The 14,714-nt window shown below is 44.6% G+C and overlaps 1 protein-coding gene and 1 pseudogene across 2 annotated transcripts in view; one reads left to right on the forward strand and one right to left on the reverse strand.

Annotated features, from left to right (window-relative positions):
- The window catches only part of PIGG (phosphatidylinositol glycan anchor biosynthesis class G), a 38,859-nt gene that overhangs the window by 11,462 nt on the left and 12,683 nt on the right, over window positions 1-14,714 (forward strand). For both annotated transcript variants that reach the window (XM_049789980.1, XM_049789979.1), the window contains exons 6-9: window positions 468-680; window positions 7,609-7,826; window positions 8,127-8,408; window positions 10,111-10,565. In XM_049789980.1, the coding sequence (XP_049645937.1) occupies window positions 468-680; window positions 7,609-7,826; window positions 8,127-8,408; window positions 10,111-10,565 (1,168 nt within the window). The remainder of the gene's footprint in view (window positions 1-467; window positions 681-7,608; window positions 7,827-8,126; window positions 8,409-10,110; window positions 10,566-14,714) is intronic.
- Window positions 13,701-14,661, reverse strand: LOC126032550 (protein SET-like; annotated as a pseudogene).

Below are 14,714 nucleotides of genomic sequence, written 5' to 3' on the forward strand. Positions count from 1 at the left end.
AGGTTTGTGAGCACCAGTGACCAGTGGAGCTTTCACCCTCAGGACACTTTAGTTTTAGGCAGAACCGAGAGAACTCAGATAGTGATATTTCTTATTTGTTATTATTTTAGGGGCCTTATCCATAGGGGCTGCTAGGACTGTATAGTAAGGGGTCACTCCTGGTTCAGAAGATCAAACAATGTGCCAGCAATCCAACTCAGGCCTTTTGCATGGAAATTACACTCTTACACCATCGAGCTATCTCTCTAGCCCAAATTAGTGGGTTGTTTTTTTTTTTTTCTTTTTGTTTGATTTGTGGCAGGGCATCAGGGTACAGCACCAAGATCCAAGCCATTGCCTGAACCACATCTTTATTTATGTTGATATTAGGTAATTTTACTTATGTTAATTGTAGAAGGTCAGATTGGAGAATGACTATTATCCTAAACTTGCTTAGAAGCCTGTCACTTAAAGTTTCCTATTTCTAGGTGATGGCCGATATCCAAAACGTGTTCAACAAACTGACTTGGCTGCAACGCTATCAATAGGACTTGGCCTGCCAATCCCAGAGAACAGTGTGGGCAGACTTTTGTTCCCAGTTGTTGAAGGAAAACCAATGAGAGAACAGCTGAGATTCTTACACTTAAATTCAGTGCAGCTTAGCAAATTGCTGCAGCAGAGTGTGCCATCATATGAAAAAGGTAGGTCCATTCTAGTTTTTCCCACTGTCAGACTGTACAGTCCCTTTTTTACCTCACTGACCATCACTAAGTTCTTGAGAACTTCCTTTCCCTCTTTTTATTAATGCTTTGAAACTTCAGTATTGTTAAATAGTACACCACTTCAAGGGCCGGGAAGTGCCCACCCAGGAACACTAGAATAAAGTGACCCAGACTGCTGCCCGAATGGTCCAGAAGAGTGAGCATAGGAAGAACATTGGGTTTTATTTTCACACATCTCTTGAAGTCTGCCTGGGGAGTGGGTTCGAGAGATAGATTGGGGCAGGAGAGATAGCATGGAGGTAGGGTGTTTGCTTTCCATGAAGAAGGACAGTGGTTTGAATCCCAGCGTCCCATATGGTCCCCCAAGCCCGCCAGGAGCAATTTCTGAGTGCAGAGCCAGGAGTACCCCCTGAGTGCTGCCGGGTGTGACCCAAAAAACAGAGAGAGAGAGAGAGAGAGAGAGAGAGAGAGAGATAGAGATTGCTGGCTAGAGAGCCAGGAGAAAAAGTGGCCTGTAGCTTCAGATTCAGGTGAGAGAGAGAGACAGACAGAGAGAGTGAGGGGAGAGGGGCGGGGAGAGAGAGAGAGACAGAGACAGAGAGAAGAAATATATAAAGGCAGAGCAAGCAGTATCTGGCCAATGCTTTATTTCAGTCCCAGGCCTGGCTGGGGGGCGGGGAGCAGCACATCTGGCTGATGCTTTATTTCAGTCTCAGTCGCAACCAGCAGTGGGGTGGCCTGTGCTTCCAACCCCCGGCTGGCCGGCAGGCTCTATTCCAGTCTCTAACCTGCCCCACCCCCCACCCCCAACTGCCAAGTTATACCTGAACAGTTATCCGTTATGGGGAAGAGGATGTTTCATCACCTTCTTAAGGGTATATTAACTAATTCCCTTAATTACATCAACACACCATACCCACCACCAGTGTCTGTTTGGCTACCACTCTTTCTAGATCCCCTCTCTCCCCTCCCCTCCCTTTACCTAGTAAACTCCACTCTATAGATAGACTTTTAGGATCTGCAACTAGCTATTCTTTATTTTCTTATATATTTTTTATACTTCACATAGGAGTGAGATGATTCAGTGTTTGTTCTTCTCCCTTTGACTCACTTCTCTCAGCATGATACTCTAACTCAGTCTAAGTTGCAGCAGTTTGCAGGATTTCATTCTCAGATTTACTCAGAGTAGTAGTTACTACTACTGAGATATCTCAGTTTCTTCATCCAAAAATCTTTTCCTAGGCTGCTTCTCAATCTTTTTTTTTAACTTTTTTTTCTTTATTTAAACATTTTGATTACATATATGATTGTGATTAGGTTTCAGTCATGCAAAGAACACCCCCTTCACCAGTGCAACATTCCCACCACCAATGTCCCAAATCTCCCTCCATCCCACCCCACCTGTACTCTAGACAGGCTTTTCAGTTCCCTCATTCATTCACATGATTATGGTAGTTCTCAGTGTAGTTATTTCTATAACTGCACTCACCACTCTTTGCAGTGAGCTTCATGGAGTGAGCTGGAAGTTCCAGCCCTCCTCTCATTGTCTCTGAGGATTGTTGCAAAAATGACTTATTTTTCTTAAAACCCATAGATGAGTGAGATTATTCTGCGTCTCTCTCTCTTCCTCTGACTTATTTCACTCAGCATGATAGATTCCATGTACATCCATGTATAGGAAATTTCATGACTTCATCTCTCCTGACAGCTGCATAATATTCCATTGTATATATGTACCAGTTTCTTTAGCCATTCGTCTGTTGAAGGGCATCTTGGTTGTTTCCAGAGCCTGGCTATTGTGAATAGTGCTGCAATAAATATAGGTGTGAGGAAGGAGTTTTTGTATTGTATTCTTGTATTCCTAGGGTATATCCCTAGGAGTGGAATAGCTGGGTCGAATGAGAGCTCAATTTCCAGATTTTGGAGGAATCTCCATATTGCTTTCCATAAAGGTTGGACTAGACGGCATTCCCACCAGCAGTGGATAAGAGTTCCTTTCTCTCCACATCCCCACCAGCACTGATTGTTCTCATTCTTTGTGATGTGCGCCAATCCCTGCAGTGTGAGGTGGTATCTCATCGTTGTTTTGATTTGCATCTCCCTGATGATTAGTGATGAGGAGCATTTTTTCATGTGCCTTTTGGCCATTTGTATTTCTTTTTTTTTATCAAAGTGTCTGTTCATTTCTTCTCCCCATTTTTTGATGGGATTAGATGTTTTTTTCTTGTAAAGTTCTGTCAGTGCCCTGTATATTTTGGATATTAGCCCCTTGTCTGATGGGTATTGGGTGAATAATTTCTCCCACACTGTGGGTGGCTCTTGTATCCTGGGCACTATTTCTTTTGAGGTGCAGAAGCTTCTCAGCTTAATGTATTCCCATCTGTTTATCTCTGCTTCCACTTGTTTGGAAAGTGCAGTTTCCTCCTTGAAGATGCCTTTCGTCTCATGTCATGGAGTGTTTTACCGACGTGTTGTTCTGTATACCTTTTGGTATCAGGTCTGATATCAAGGTCTTTAATTCATTTGGATTTTACCTTCATACGTGATGTTAACTGGGGGTCTATGTCCACTTTTTTGCAAGTGGCTAACCAGTTCTGTCAGCACCACTTGTTGAAGAGGTTTTCTCTTGCTCCACTTAGGATTTCTTGCTCCTTTGTCAAAAATTAGGTGATTGTATGTCTGGGGAACATTGTCTGAGAACTCAGGCCTATTCCACTGATCTGAGGGTCTGTCTTTATTCCAATACCATGCTGTTTTGATACTATTGCTTAGTAGTACATTTTAAAGTTGGGGAAAGTAATGCCTCCCATTTTCCTTTTCCCTGGGAGTGCTTTAGCTATTTGAGGGTGTTTATTGTTCCAGATGAACTTCATAAGTGTTTGATCCACTTCTTTGAAGAATGTCATGGGTATCTTTAGAGGGATCATATTAAATCTGTACAATGCTTTGGGGAGTATTGCCATTTTAATGATGTTAATCCTGCCAATCCATGAGCAGGGTATGTGTTTCCATTTCTGTGTGTCCTCCCTTATTTCTTGGAGCAGGGCTTTATAGTTTTCTTTGTATAGGTCCTTCACATCTTTGGTCAAGTTGACTCCAAGATATTTGAGTTTGTGTGGCACTAATGTGAATGGGATTGCCTTCTTGATGTCCATCTCTTCCCTATCATTATTTGTGTATAAGAAGGCCATTGATTTCTGTGTGTTAATTTTGTAGCCTGCCACCTTGCTATATGAGTCTATTGCTTCTAGAAGCTTTTTGGTAGAGTCTTTAGGGTTTTCTAAGTAGAGTATCACATGGAACTGCAAATATCTTTTGACTTATGTTTTTGTGCCAAGAAGTACAATTATTAGGCCTTATGGAAGCTCAGTTCTTAACTTTGGAAGATGTCTCCACATAGTTTTCCATAGAAACAACTGTACAACTTTCCCACCAGCAGTGAATGAGGGTCCTTTTTCCCATATCTCTGCCAGCACCAGTTGTTCCCAGTCTTTGTGTGTGTGTGTGTGTGTGTGTGTGTGTGTGTGTGTGTGTGTGTGTGGTTTTTGGGTCACACCCAGCAGTGCTCAGGGGATACTCCTGGCTCCATGCTCAGAAATTGCTCCTAGCAGGCACGGGGGACCATATGGGACACTGGGATTTGAATCAATGACCTTCTATATGAAAGGCAAACACCTTACCTCCATGCTATCTCTCCGGCCCCAGTTCCCAGTCTTTTTATGCATGCCATTCTCGTTCTACTTTTGGACACTGACTCTATTGTACATATGTGAAGTTAGTGAATCTTCAGATAGTATCTTTGTTCTGCTTTGGGCATGGCTCTTTGCTCAGCAGCATTGTGACAGCCTGATTCAGGGCCCTGCTCTATACTCCCTTTGCTCTAGGTGTTTTCGCATGTTTTCCTGGTGAACATTCCATCAGTTTTTTGTTCATTATTGTTTTGAGGCCACACTTGTCAGAGATAGTCCTGGCTCTGTGCTCAGAGGTCACAGGAAGATCATGCAGTGCCAGGTCTTAAACCCAGGCTTCTCACCTGCAGTCCTCTGAACTCTTTCTTAGTCAGTATCCCTCACTTTTGGGGGTTATTCAGGGGATGGGGAGAGGATGGCCACACTAGGAGGTGTTCAAACTAATCCCTGCTCTGTGCTGCTAATACTTACCAGTGCGGGGATCATACCCAGACCTGCTCAACCCATTGAGCTATCTCTCTGGCACTTCATCGTGTGTTTGTGTGTGCGTCCCACACCCAGCAGTACTCAGGGTTTGTCAGGCTTGGACCATATAGGATGGTAAGGATCGAACAGTGGGTTGGCTCTGTGCAACGCAAACTGCCGTACTATCACTCTGTACTATCCCTTACTTCTTAATTATGAAGATTATATTCCTATTTTCTTAGCAGTTAGTTTCTTTCGTAAGTTTATTCAACAGATGTTTTAAGTTTTTCACTAAGTACCTATTTGACAGGGGACTGCTCAAAGCACTAAAAACACAGGAGTACAAAGGAGCAACTCTCAAGAGCTTCCCTTCCAAGGTGGTGAGAGCCAGAGCAACACCACAGCAGGTCTGGCGCTTGCCAGATTCAATCCTCAGCATCCCTTAAGATCCTCTGGGTCCACTAGCAGGGAACACTGAGCTCATATCCATGGATAAGCTGTGAGCACAGTCAGGTGTGTGCCAAAACAAACAAAAACAGAAAGTTGAAGAGAGAGAAGGTATCAATTGATCATAAGAGCTAAGGAAAAATTGAAGTAGAGGAAAAGTGGTGAATGCAGGTGGTGGGGGCCGTGGGGCAGACCTGGCTGTTGAGTCAGAGAGCCCACATACTGTAGGAAGGGCCAGGAACCAGATTGCTGAGCAGAGAGAATTGGGGGCTACAGATAAAGGTGAGGCAGGGGGCTGTGAGAGTTTTGCTGCTATGAAGCAGGTTTCACTTTCATTCAGAGCCATATAGGGATTTGTTGCAAAGCTTCCTATAAATCCTAGAATCTTCAGTATCAAAACCTCTCAGGCACCTATGTGGAAGTTCTGCCTTATGCAGGAGAAGAAGAGTAGTCAGTCTGGATGCTGCACATACTAGATGAGAGTTGAGAGCCAGACTGAAGCTAACAGGTGGGCTAATTCTGGGGCAGAGTTAGGGAGGCAGGATCTGCTCTTGCACAGGTTTGAGTAAGGGAGAACTAGAGGGGGTCGGAGCGGCGGTGCTAGAGGTAAGGCATCTGCCTTGCAAGTGCTAGCCTAGAATGGACCTCAGTTAAATCCCCTGGCATCTCATATGGTTCCGCCAAGCCAGGAGCGATTTCTGAGGGCATAGCCACTAGTAACCCCTGAGCATCAACGGGTGTGGCCCAGAAACTAAAACAACAAAGAGTGAACTAGAGGCATCAGGGTCTCAGGTAGGAAATGCAGAGTTTCCAGGCAAAGTGCTCAGAAGATAGGATTGGTTTTAAGGAAGTCTAAAATTAAGCAGTTTTCCAATAAAATTCTTTTCAAGGGGCTAGAGTGATAGCACAGCAGTAGGGCATTTGCCTTGCACACTGCCAACCTGGGAAGGACCCAGGTTCAATCCCCAGCATTCCATATGGTTCCCCAAGCCTGCCAGGAGTGACTTTTTTTTTTTTTTTTTTGGTTTTTGGGCCACACCCAGTAACGCTCAGGGGTTACTCCTGGCTATGCGCTCAGAAGTCGCTCCTGGCTTGGGGGACCATATGGGACGCCGGGGGATCGAACCGCGGTCCGTCTCCTAGGCTAGCGCAGGTAAGGCAGGCACCTTACCTCCAGCGCCACCGCCCGGCCCAGGAGTGACTTTTGAGTGCAGAGCAAGGAATAATCCCTGAGAGTCTGCAGGTGTGGCCCAAAAACAAAACCAAAAAAAATTTTTTACAAAAGAAAAAAAAGGAGTTTCAAAGGTCAGTGGTTGAGTGGCATATAAAGCCCCTGCTTGCCAAGATTGAGGCTTCAAGTCCAAATCTGAGCCAACCTTGGCAGCTGTGCTCTTGGACTCCCAAAGAGAAAGGACCCTTGCAGATGTAGGAGGCTCGGCACCCTAGAAGTACCAAGACAAGGATGGAGGTGAAACAGATCCCAAGTGCTACTGTGTGTGCCAAGGGGACCTTGACAGCCTCTACTGCCTGGGATTCTGTAACCAGAATAAACAAACAATAAACAAACAAACAAGAATGGCAAAATGGAAGGAGTGGGTAACTCTGGTAGTTCTGTTCAGGGGAATTAACTGAAAAACGAAGAACTGACTAGCCTTCCCTGAGAGATAGCACAGTGATTAACACGCTCACCTTGTGGGTGATCGACCCTGGTTTGATCCCCAATGCTGCATGTGGTCTCTGATCACTGTCAGGAATGATCCCTGAACACCACTGGGTGTGACCCACATACCCCAGCACTACCCCCCAAAAACGAATTAACTGTGCATATGGCAAGTGATGTTGGCAACTTTGTAGGGAGCATAGCTTGAAGAATGTTGGGAGAAAGCCCAGCTAGAAAGGAAGAGGAGGTTTGGAGAGCATCATTGGCTTCTCCGGTAGAAGCAGGGAAAGGATCTACTGTGCACAGTCATGTGTCCAAGGCTGGCAAGGCTGCAGGCTTTCAGGCTTTCTGTTGCAGGCCAGCATTAGCATCGTCAGCCAGACAACTTGAGCACTTTACTGAAGGTGCTTATCTTGTGAGAACCTTTTCTTCTCTTCACTAGGTGTCAGGCTTTATCACATGTCATCAATAACTGAATACTTTGGGGGATTTTTAGTTTGGTTTGCTGTTTGTTGAACCCAGCCACTTGCCAGGCAAGCACCTCACCCACTGTACTATTGCTCTGGCCCCAATATTTGTATATTTTGACATGATGTGCGGGTATGCATGTCTGTGATATGTATATTTAACCTTTTCCTCTTGTTAGAGCCTGGATTTGAGCAGTTTAAAATGTCAGAAAGGTTGCATGGGAACTGGATCAAACTGTTCTTGGAGGAAAATAACTCGGAAGTCCTTTTCAGCCTGGGAAACAAGGTTCGCCGGCAGTATCTGCAGGCCCTGAAGACCCTAAGCCTGTCCCTGAGCAGACAGGTGGCCCAGTACGACGTCTACTCGATGGTGGTGGGCATGGCTGTGATTTTGGAGGTAAGGTGGTAGCGTGGAGACGTGACTGAGCAGTTCACCTGATTTGCTAACTCAGAAAAATACAAATAGATCCTGTAAGCTACAAGTGTTGCCCTCAGTGAGCAAGTGTGTTGGCCCCCAAGTCACCAATGTTGAGAGTATCGTCAGTTGATCTTGGTTTGCATTGCTGCTGATTGCCTTCTTGGCGTTGAACTAGCAGACATGTCCTTTAGTACTGACTTCTTTTTCCTCCGGTGAGCTATTTTCAGGAAAATCTCTCCAGCCCACAGCTGCTGACGCCACTTTTGTTTTCTTTTCCAGGTTCTTACCCTGCTCCTGCTTAGTGTTCCACAAGCGTTGAGCTCCAGGGCTGAGGTGGAAGTCCCTCTCTTGTCCCCTGTATTTTCCCTGCTCTTTTACTTGATGTTCCTGTTTTTTTTGGCTGTCCACGTCATTGTGTGCACCTCAGCTGAGACTTCCTGCTATTTCTGTAGTCTGTCGTGGTTGATGGCAGCTGGAGTGATGTTCCTAATCTCAGCTCTGCTCTGTGCATTGGTGTCTGCCCTCAGCAAGATGTTTGTCAGTGGACAATTTCTGGGGAAGGTAAGACTGCTTCCTAGGTACACCACACTATCTTTTTGCACCAGCATTTCTTGCTGTTTCAAAAGCTGGGTAAATCCTATGCATGCTAGCCAGGGCAGAAAGGAACACTCTTCACACCCCAAGTTATTTGCCTCTGATGCTCAGATCCCATAACTGGCATCTAAGTTTGAAAGATATCCATGGCCAGAGAGATACAGTGGATAAGGCACTTGCCTTGCATGTGACCAAACCAGGTTCAATTTCTGGCACCCGTATGATCCCTCTACTAAGCCCTGCTAAGGAGTGATCTGAACACAGAGCCAAGAGTGAGCCCTGAGAATTCCGGATGTGGCCCAAATATCAAAACAAATGGGGCCCGAGCAATAGCACAGTAGGGCGTTTGCTTTGCACATGGCCAAACTGGACAGACCCCGGTTTGATTCTGGCATCCTATATGGTCCCCCAAGCCTGCCAGGAGTGATTTCTGAGCACAGAGCCAGAAGTAACCCCTGAGCGGCACTGCTGATATTACCAAAAACAAACCAAAAAAGTGTGACAGTTTCTGGGCTACAGGACAGTGATGCACAGACATATATATAGTCAGTCACCTGGCTAGTGGGAGAATATGTCTGAGACCCTCTGTCAAAAGCGGACCTGTAGTAAAGAAGAAAGACCACCACAGAAAGGACAGTCACTCATGGAACATCCCAGGCAGAGCAAGAGGAAACTTGGGAGGGAGCCCCAGGTGCAACCCAGCATCCCATGTTTTCCACCCTCAAGTAGCAGCAGTATAAGCCAAAAATAGAATCTGAAACCAAACCACACTGAACAAAAATGTTCAAACCCTTCCTCAGAAATACAGGATTCTTTTCCAAACTGACATTTTTCTTCAGGCATTATAGCACCTGAGACCTGAGGGCTCCATTTACAAGTTGATTGTGGTGTGGTGGCAGGTTGGTTATTCCATAATCAAGGCCACCAGGCTTGAACCCAGGGACCCAGTGCAACCCTCTTCCCCCTCTTTTTGGGGCCTGTGTCTGAGACTAGCTGTGGTGTTGCTACTCCTCACATTTCCTCAGACCACGGGTCTGAGAGCCCTTAGAATTCTGGAGAGTTTCAAGAGGTCAGCAATGCCTCTTTCCATTGCACCTTCACTGCACAGTGTCCACCAGATGCCACCTGGTTAGCAGTGGCAGAGATTATGTCCTTGTTTTTATTTTGAGATGTCATTGATTGGCCCAATTTCTGTACACGGAGCAGCCTGTGCATTGTCACTGAGCCACATCCCTGATGCTAAATCCTTGTTGTTAACGTCAACTGTTTTCAACCTAGTTTATAAAGGATACGAAAATTATGCCAACTGTGTCAAGGTATTTCCATGGAAGTTTTCTGGATTTCTGGAAGACTGATTTGGGTATTCTTTGGTTTTTCAGTAGTGGGATCTAGCTATTGCCAGCTTAGACCCAGGGTTCCAGAACACAAAGACAAGAGCATGAGTGTACTATTCCCAGAGCTAGCAGAAGCTGTCCCAGCACAAGCACAGCCACAGTGGTTCAGTCTAGATATTCAAGATCTTGCTGTCAATCAGCTACAACCTTGCAATCTAGATCAAAGATTGTATTCCTATTTCCCTGACAGTGTGCTAGGGGACTGGCTTATCACACATCAAGGTATATCGAATTTTCTGCTTTTTCCCTTATAAAAATTGTTTTTCTTTTTACAGAATTTAGTTCATTCTGACTCAAGATGGTCAGAATTAGATCTTCTCATCTTATTGGGGACCTTGGGCCATGTCTTCAGCCTGGGTGCAAGCAGCTTCATTGAAGAAGAGCACCAGACCTGGTATTTCCTTGTCAATACCCTGTGTCTAGTACTGTGCTATGAAATTTATAAAAACTGCTTCCCCAGCGACCAGTGTCAGCCTCCATACCACTCACATGTGGAAGGATCGCAAAGTACCACACCAGCTCTGAAGAACCAGCGCGCTGGATGTGACATGCCAGCACCCGACAAAGTTCACCAGAGTCCCTCCCCCCTGGACATCCTCAGAGGTTATAAGAAGTGGATGGTGTTGGCAAGCCCATGGTTGATACTTACCTGCTGCCGACTCCTGCGGTCACTCAACCAGACCGGTGTACAGTGGGCCCATCGGCCTGACGTGGGACATTGGCTCACCAGGTAAGAACATGGATTGTGCTTTTGGCCCAACTCCATTCTCCATTCACATAAATTTTTCAAAATGTAGACCTCTCTTTCCTATTCAGACAGAAATATATTTGAGATCTGAAGAAATCAAATAATACATTAACCCATGCATGGATGTGTATTTATTACTAATATTACTAATAGTCTTTATGGTTCTGTTATTGCAGAGTCATTGCAGTTGTTCATATTTTAAAGCCTGTGTGTTTTATCATTGTAGTTGCAGCAGCTATAGAGTTGTCTCCTGCTGTGTCCTCCCATAGAGACTGGGACTAGAAGGGGCAGATGCTTAAGTTTCTGAGAGTTGACTTGCCCTTTGTGTCTCCCTCCTCCTCATCCTTTTCTCTCCCTACTCTTGAAGGGGAAGCTACATTGTTTGGGACCTTGGGCACTAAATCACTATTTCCCAAGCCTGTCACAGGTTGGCCAGAGGTTTATTGGGCAGTATTAAAGATAGGGAAACTGGGATTTGGCAAAAGAATCTAGCACAGGGGCCGGGTAGGTGGCGCTGGAGGTAAGGTGTCTGCCTTGCAAGCGCTAGCCAAGGAAGGACCGCGGTTCGATCCCCCGGCGTCCCATATGGTCCCCCCAAGCCAGGGGCGATTTCTGAGCACATAGCCAGGAGTAACCCCTGAGCGTCAAACGGGTGTGGCCCAAAAAACCAAAAAAAAAAAAAAAAAAAAAAAAAAAAGAATCTAGCACAGAAATAAAAGTATTTATTTTGATTGTCAGCGCAGACTTTTGAGAACTGAAGAGGAAAAGGAGAGTGGCAAATGGGAGGGTATCAGAGTACCACAATCGAAAGTGGGTATCTGATCTCAGTGTAGAAATTGCAGCAGTAAGTTGAGCTCAGTGCATCGCATATTTTTGTTTGTTTTGTTTCTGTTTTTGTTTATTGGCGACAATGGAGGGCTCTTCCCAGTGATGCTTGGAACCATGTGGCTCCGAATTCTGAACCCAGAGCTCCTGCATGAAAAATCTCCAGTCCTTGAGTCACCTCCCATGCCCCCAACACCCAACTTACATTCCTTTGTTGTTGTTTTACTATTGCCAATTTTCTTTCTTTTCTTTTTTTAAATATTATTTTAGGCATGAATAAAACATTCTAACGCCACATACACCCTACACCAGTATGTCACCTTCCCTCCAACATTGTCTCAGTGCTCCCTCTACCCATTTTCCCCACCCCCCCCCATGCTCAGCTTCCTACAGAAGACCAGTTCTCAGTTGCTGTTTCCTTTGAGCATTTGTTATTCCTGTGTTTGTTTATATCCTGCAAAGAAAAGAGATCAGGGCCCGGAGAGATAGCACAGCGGTGTTTGCCTTGCAAGCAGCCGATCCAGGACCAAAGGTGGTTGGTTCGAATCCCAGCGTCCCATATGGTCCCCCGTGCCTGCCAGGAGCTATTTCTGAGCAGACAGCCAGGAGTCACCCCTGAGCAATGCCGGGTGTGACCCAAAAACCAAAAAAAAAAAAAAAAAAAAGAAAAGAGATCAGTTATATTGTGTCTGCCCCTCTTCTTTGTCCTATTTTCAGATCTTACCGTTAACAACCCAATAGAATTCATAAATTGTACAGCAGTTTTGTACACTTTTGTTTGTTAACAGTGCCTTGGGGTTATTCCTGTCTTAAGTGCTCTATGGTTGCCCATAGTGATATTGAGGGTTTACCCAATTCCTGCATATATAGCATATGCTTTAATCCTGTGCACCATATCCCTGACCCTAAAATATACCAGTTAAAAGGCAATAAAGTATTTCCAGAGCCTCCCTCTAGGAGGTCTCTGGCTCTGTCCCACCATAGACACCTCATGACTGAAGGACCCAAGCACAAACACCAGCCAGCCACATCTCTCCACAGTGTTATTAGAGATTACTGCTCTGTTCAGTATGGCTGCTTATACATTTAACTCTACACTCGGCTCTGAAAATATGACCTGTATGAACAGAAAGAGTCCTGCCTTCCTGGAGCAGCATCCTCAGCTCTGTCCTAGGACAGCTGTTCTGTGGACCACCACTGAGCCTTTGACTGTCTTCCCACCAGAGAGGGAATCAGTCTGCACTAGTGAGCAAAGAGAAGACAGTGGTAAGGAATAAGCAGGTAGCCAAGAGTCAGGTCTGTGCTGAGAGGCACTTTATCTTGGGTGAGGCTAGAGGGAGCCAGAGGACAGTGCTTTTTTTCTTCTGCTTCGGAGGGCCACACTGCAGAGGTGCTTTGGGCCAGCTGTACCCTGGACACCACATGTGCTGGTATCAGACCCAGGCCTTCACCAAATAAAGCCTTTGCTACACCCACCCCTTGAGCCATCTACCCAGCCCTGGGCAGCACTTCACAGACCTGAGCCCAGCCCTCACCAATGCATAGCTGAGGTGGGCACCATGTATGAAAATATTACCAGCACCTTATTACATTTTTTAAGAATCTTTGAATTTAAATAACAAAGCAGCAAGTAACTTGTACACTTTGCCTTTTAAAACTGAATATCTTAGCTTTTCACCAAAACGAAAAGAAAATTTTAAACATAAACAGAACAACATTCCAATAGAAAATGTCCCTAATAAATAAGAGCCTACAGATTCAGCTGGTTATCCCATCTAACAAGGCTCAGATCATTTATAGACAGGATTTTACTTGTAGCACACCATCTTAAACTGCAAGGACATCTTTCTATGCATCCTAATGAAACATGCCACAGAAGCTATGTCATTAGACTTCCTGCTCAACCCACACAAGCATCTCAAACCTATCCTCTGCTGACTATACCCTCCTTTTAAAAAATACTTTCCTTCTATTTTTTTAAACAAGAGAAAGTAGATACATGTTAGGCACTGCTTAAGGTCCATTTTCACATAAAGGCACTGTAATCACTGACATTATCCAGACAAAGTAGGAAGGAGACTGGAACTCTTGACCAACAGCTTGTGGCAAGCACCAACCATCTTCCAATAAAGCTAAAGAAGCACGTTTTTCCCTTATTATCCCACATAGTATGGTGGTGTTGGTTCCAGGTTTTTTTGAGATGAGATAAAATGAATTTGGAACAAAAAGAATAGAAATTCTTTCTCTGTTGCATTCTGCTAAAGGTATTTCCCCAAAGTTAAGTTGAGAAACAGTATAAAGAAGAGAAGAAAGAAGTCAAAATCTAAGCACCTGGGAGTGGGAGGAGGAGAATTCTAGTAAAGAAAAAAGGAACTTACTCCCAGGACTGGAGAAAATTTAAAAAGGAATATTGGACTCCATTGCTGTTCTATTAATCCTCTCCTCCTGCCTTCTCTCTTTCCCCCTCTTCATTATCTTGATCTTCACCTTCATCCTCATCTCTCTATTTATGTATGTCTTCTAATCCTCCTTTTCCTTCTTCATCATTCATATTAAGACCCAAGTAGTATTGTAATGGATTTGACCAAATACGTCTTTGGTGACCTTGCCTAGCTCCTCTGAACCTGCACCTGGGTGGCCAGTAAGCCAGCTGAAGAAGCCATCTGGCTCCTTGCACTGTCTTTCTGCCAGCTCTTTTCTGTGTCGGACTTGATTATTTCAGATCTTTCCCAGATTTCCATTTGATTTTAGTGGACTTTGAAGTTGAATCACCACTTGTACTCAAATGAAATTCTTTAGAGAGAACTTGATTTTCAAAGTAAGGGTTTTCATCAAAATAGAAATCTATTCTGTAACCTGATTTAATATCTTCAAACTCTGTCACTTCAACTCTTGTCAAAGAATGCAGTGCCTCTTCATCGTTCTGCCCAAGCAGTGCAGACACCTGTGGATGGTTGGCAAATGTTGTTTCCCAAAAATTTGGGATTTTGGCAATTAATTCTGACCTTTTCTGAAAGAATGGTTGATAAGAGTTTGTTATATTTTTGTTCTACTTTTAAAATCTCTTCTGTTGCTTGTTCATTAAAACTGTCTATATCATTTTGTATTTCATCAATATGTTTCATTGCTTCTTGCTGCTCTTTTTCTCCCTCTGAAAACCCTGAGATTTTGAACCATCCTCCATCTTGGGGGCTGTGAGTAATCTTGGTTTCTTTGTCAGAGACTGGCACAAGGCCTGGTATTTGTGGGCCATGGCAAAAGTTAGGTCCAAGATAAAATCCTGATTGGGGGGAGAAGTACGCCTGA

This window comes from Suncus etruscus, chromosome 16 (assembly GCF_024139225.1).
Source record: "Suncus etruscus isolate mSunEtr1 chromosome 16, mSunEtr1.pri.cur, whole genome shotgun sequence".
NCBI lineage: Eukaryota > Metazoa > Chordata > Mammalia > Eulipotyphla > Soricidae > Suncus > Suncus etruscus.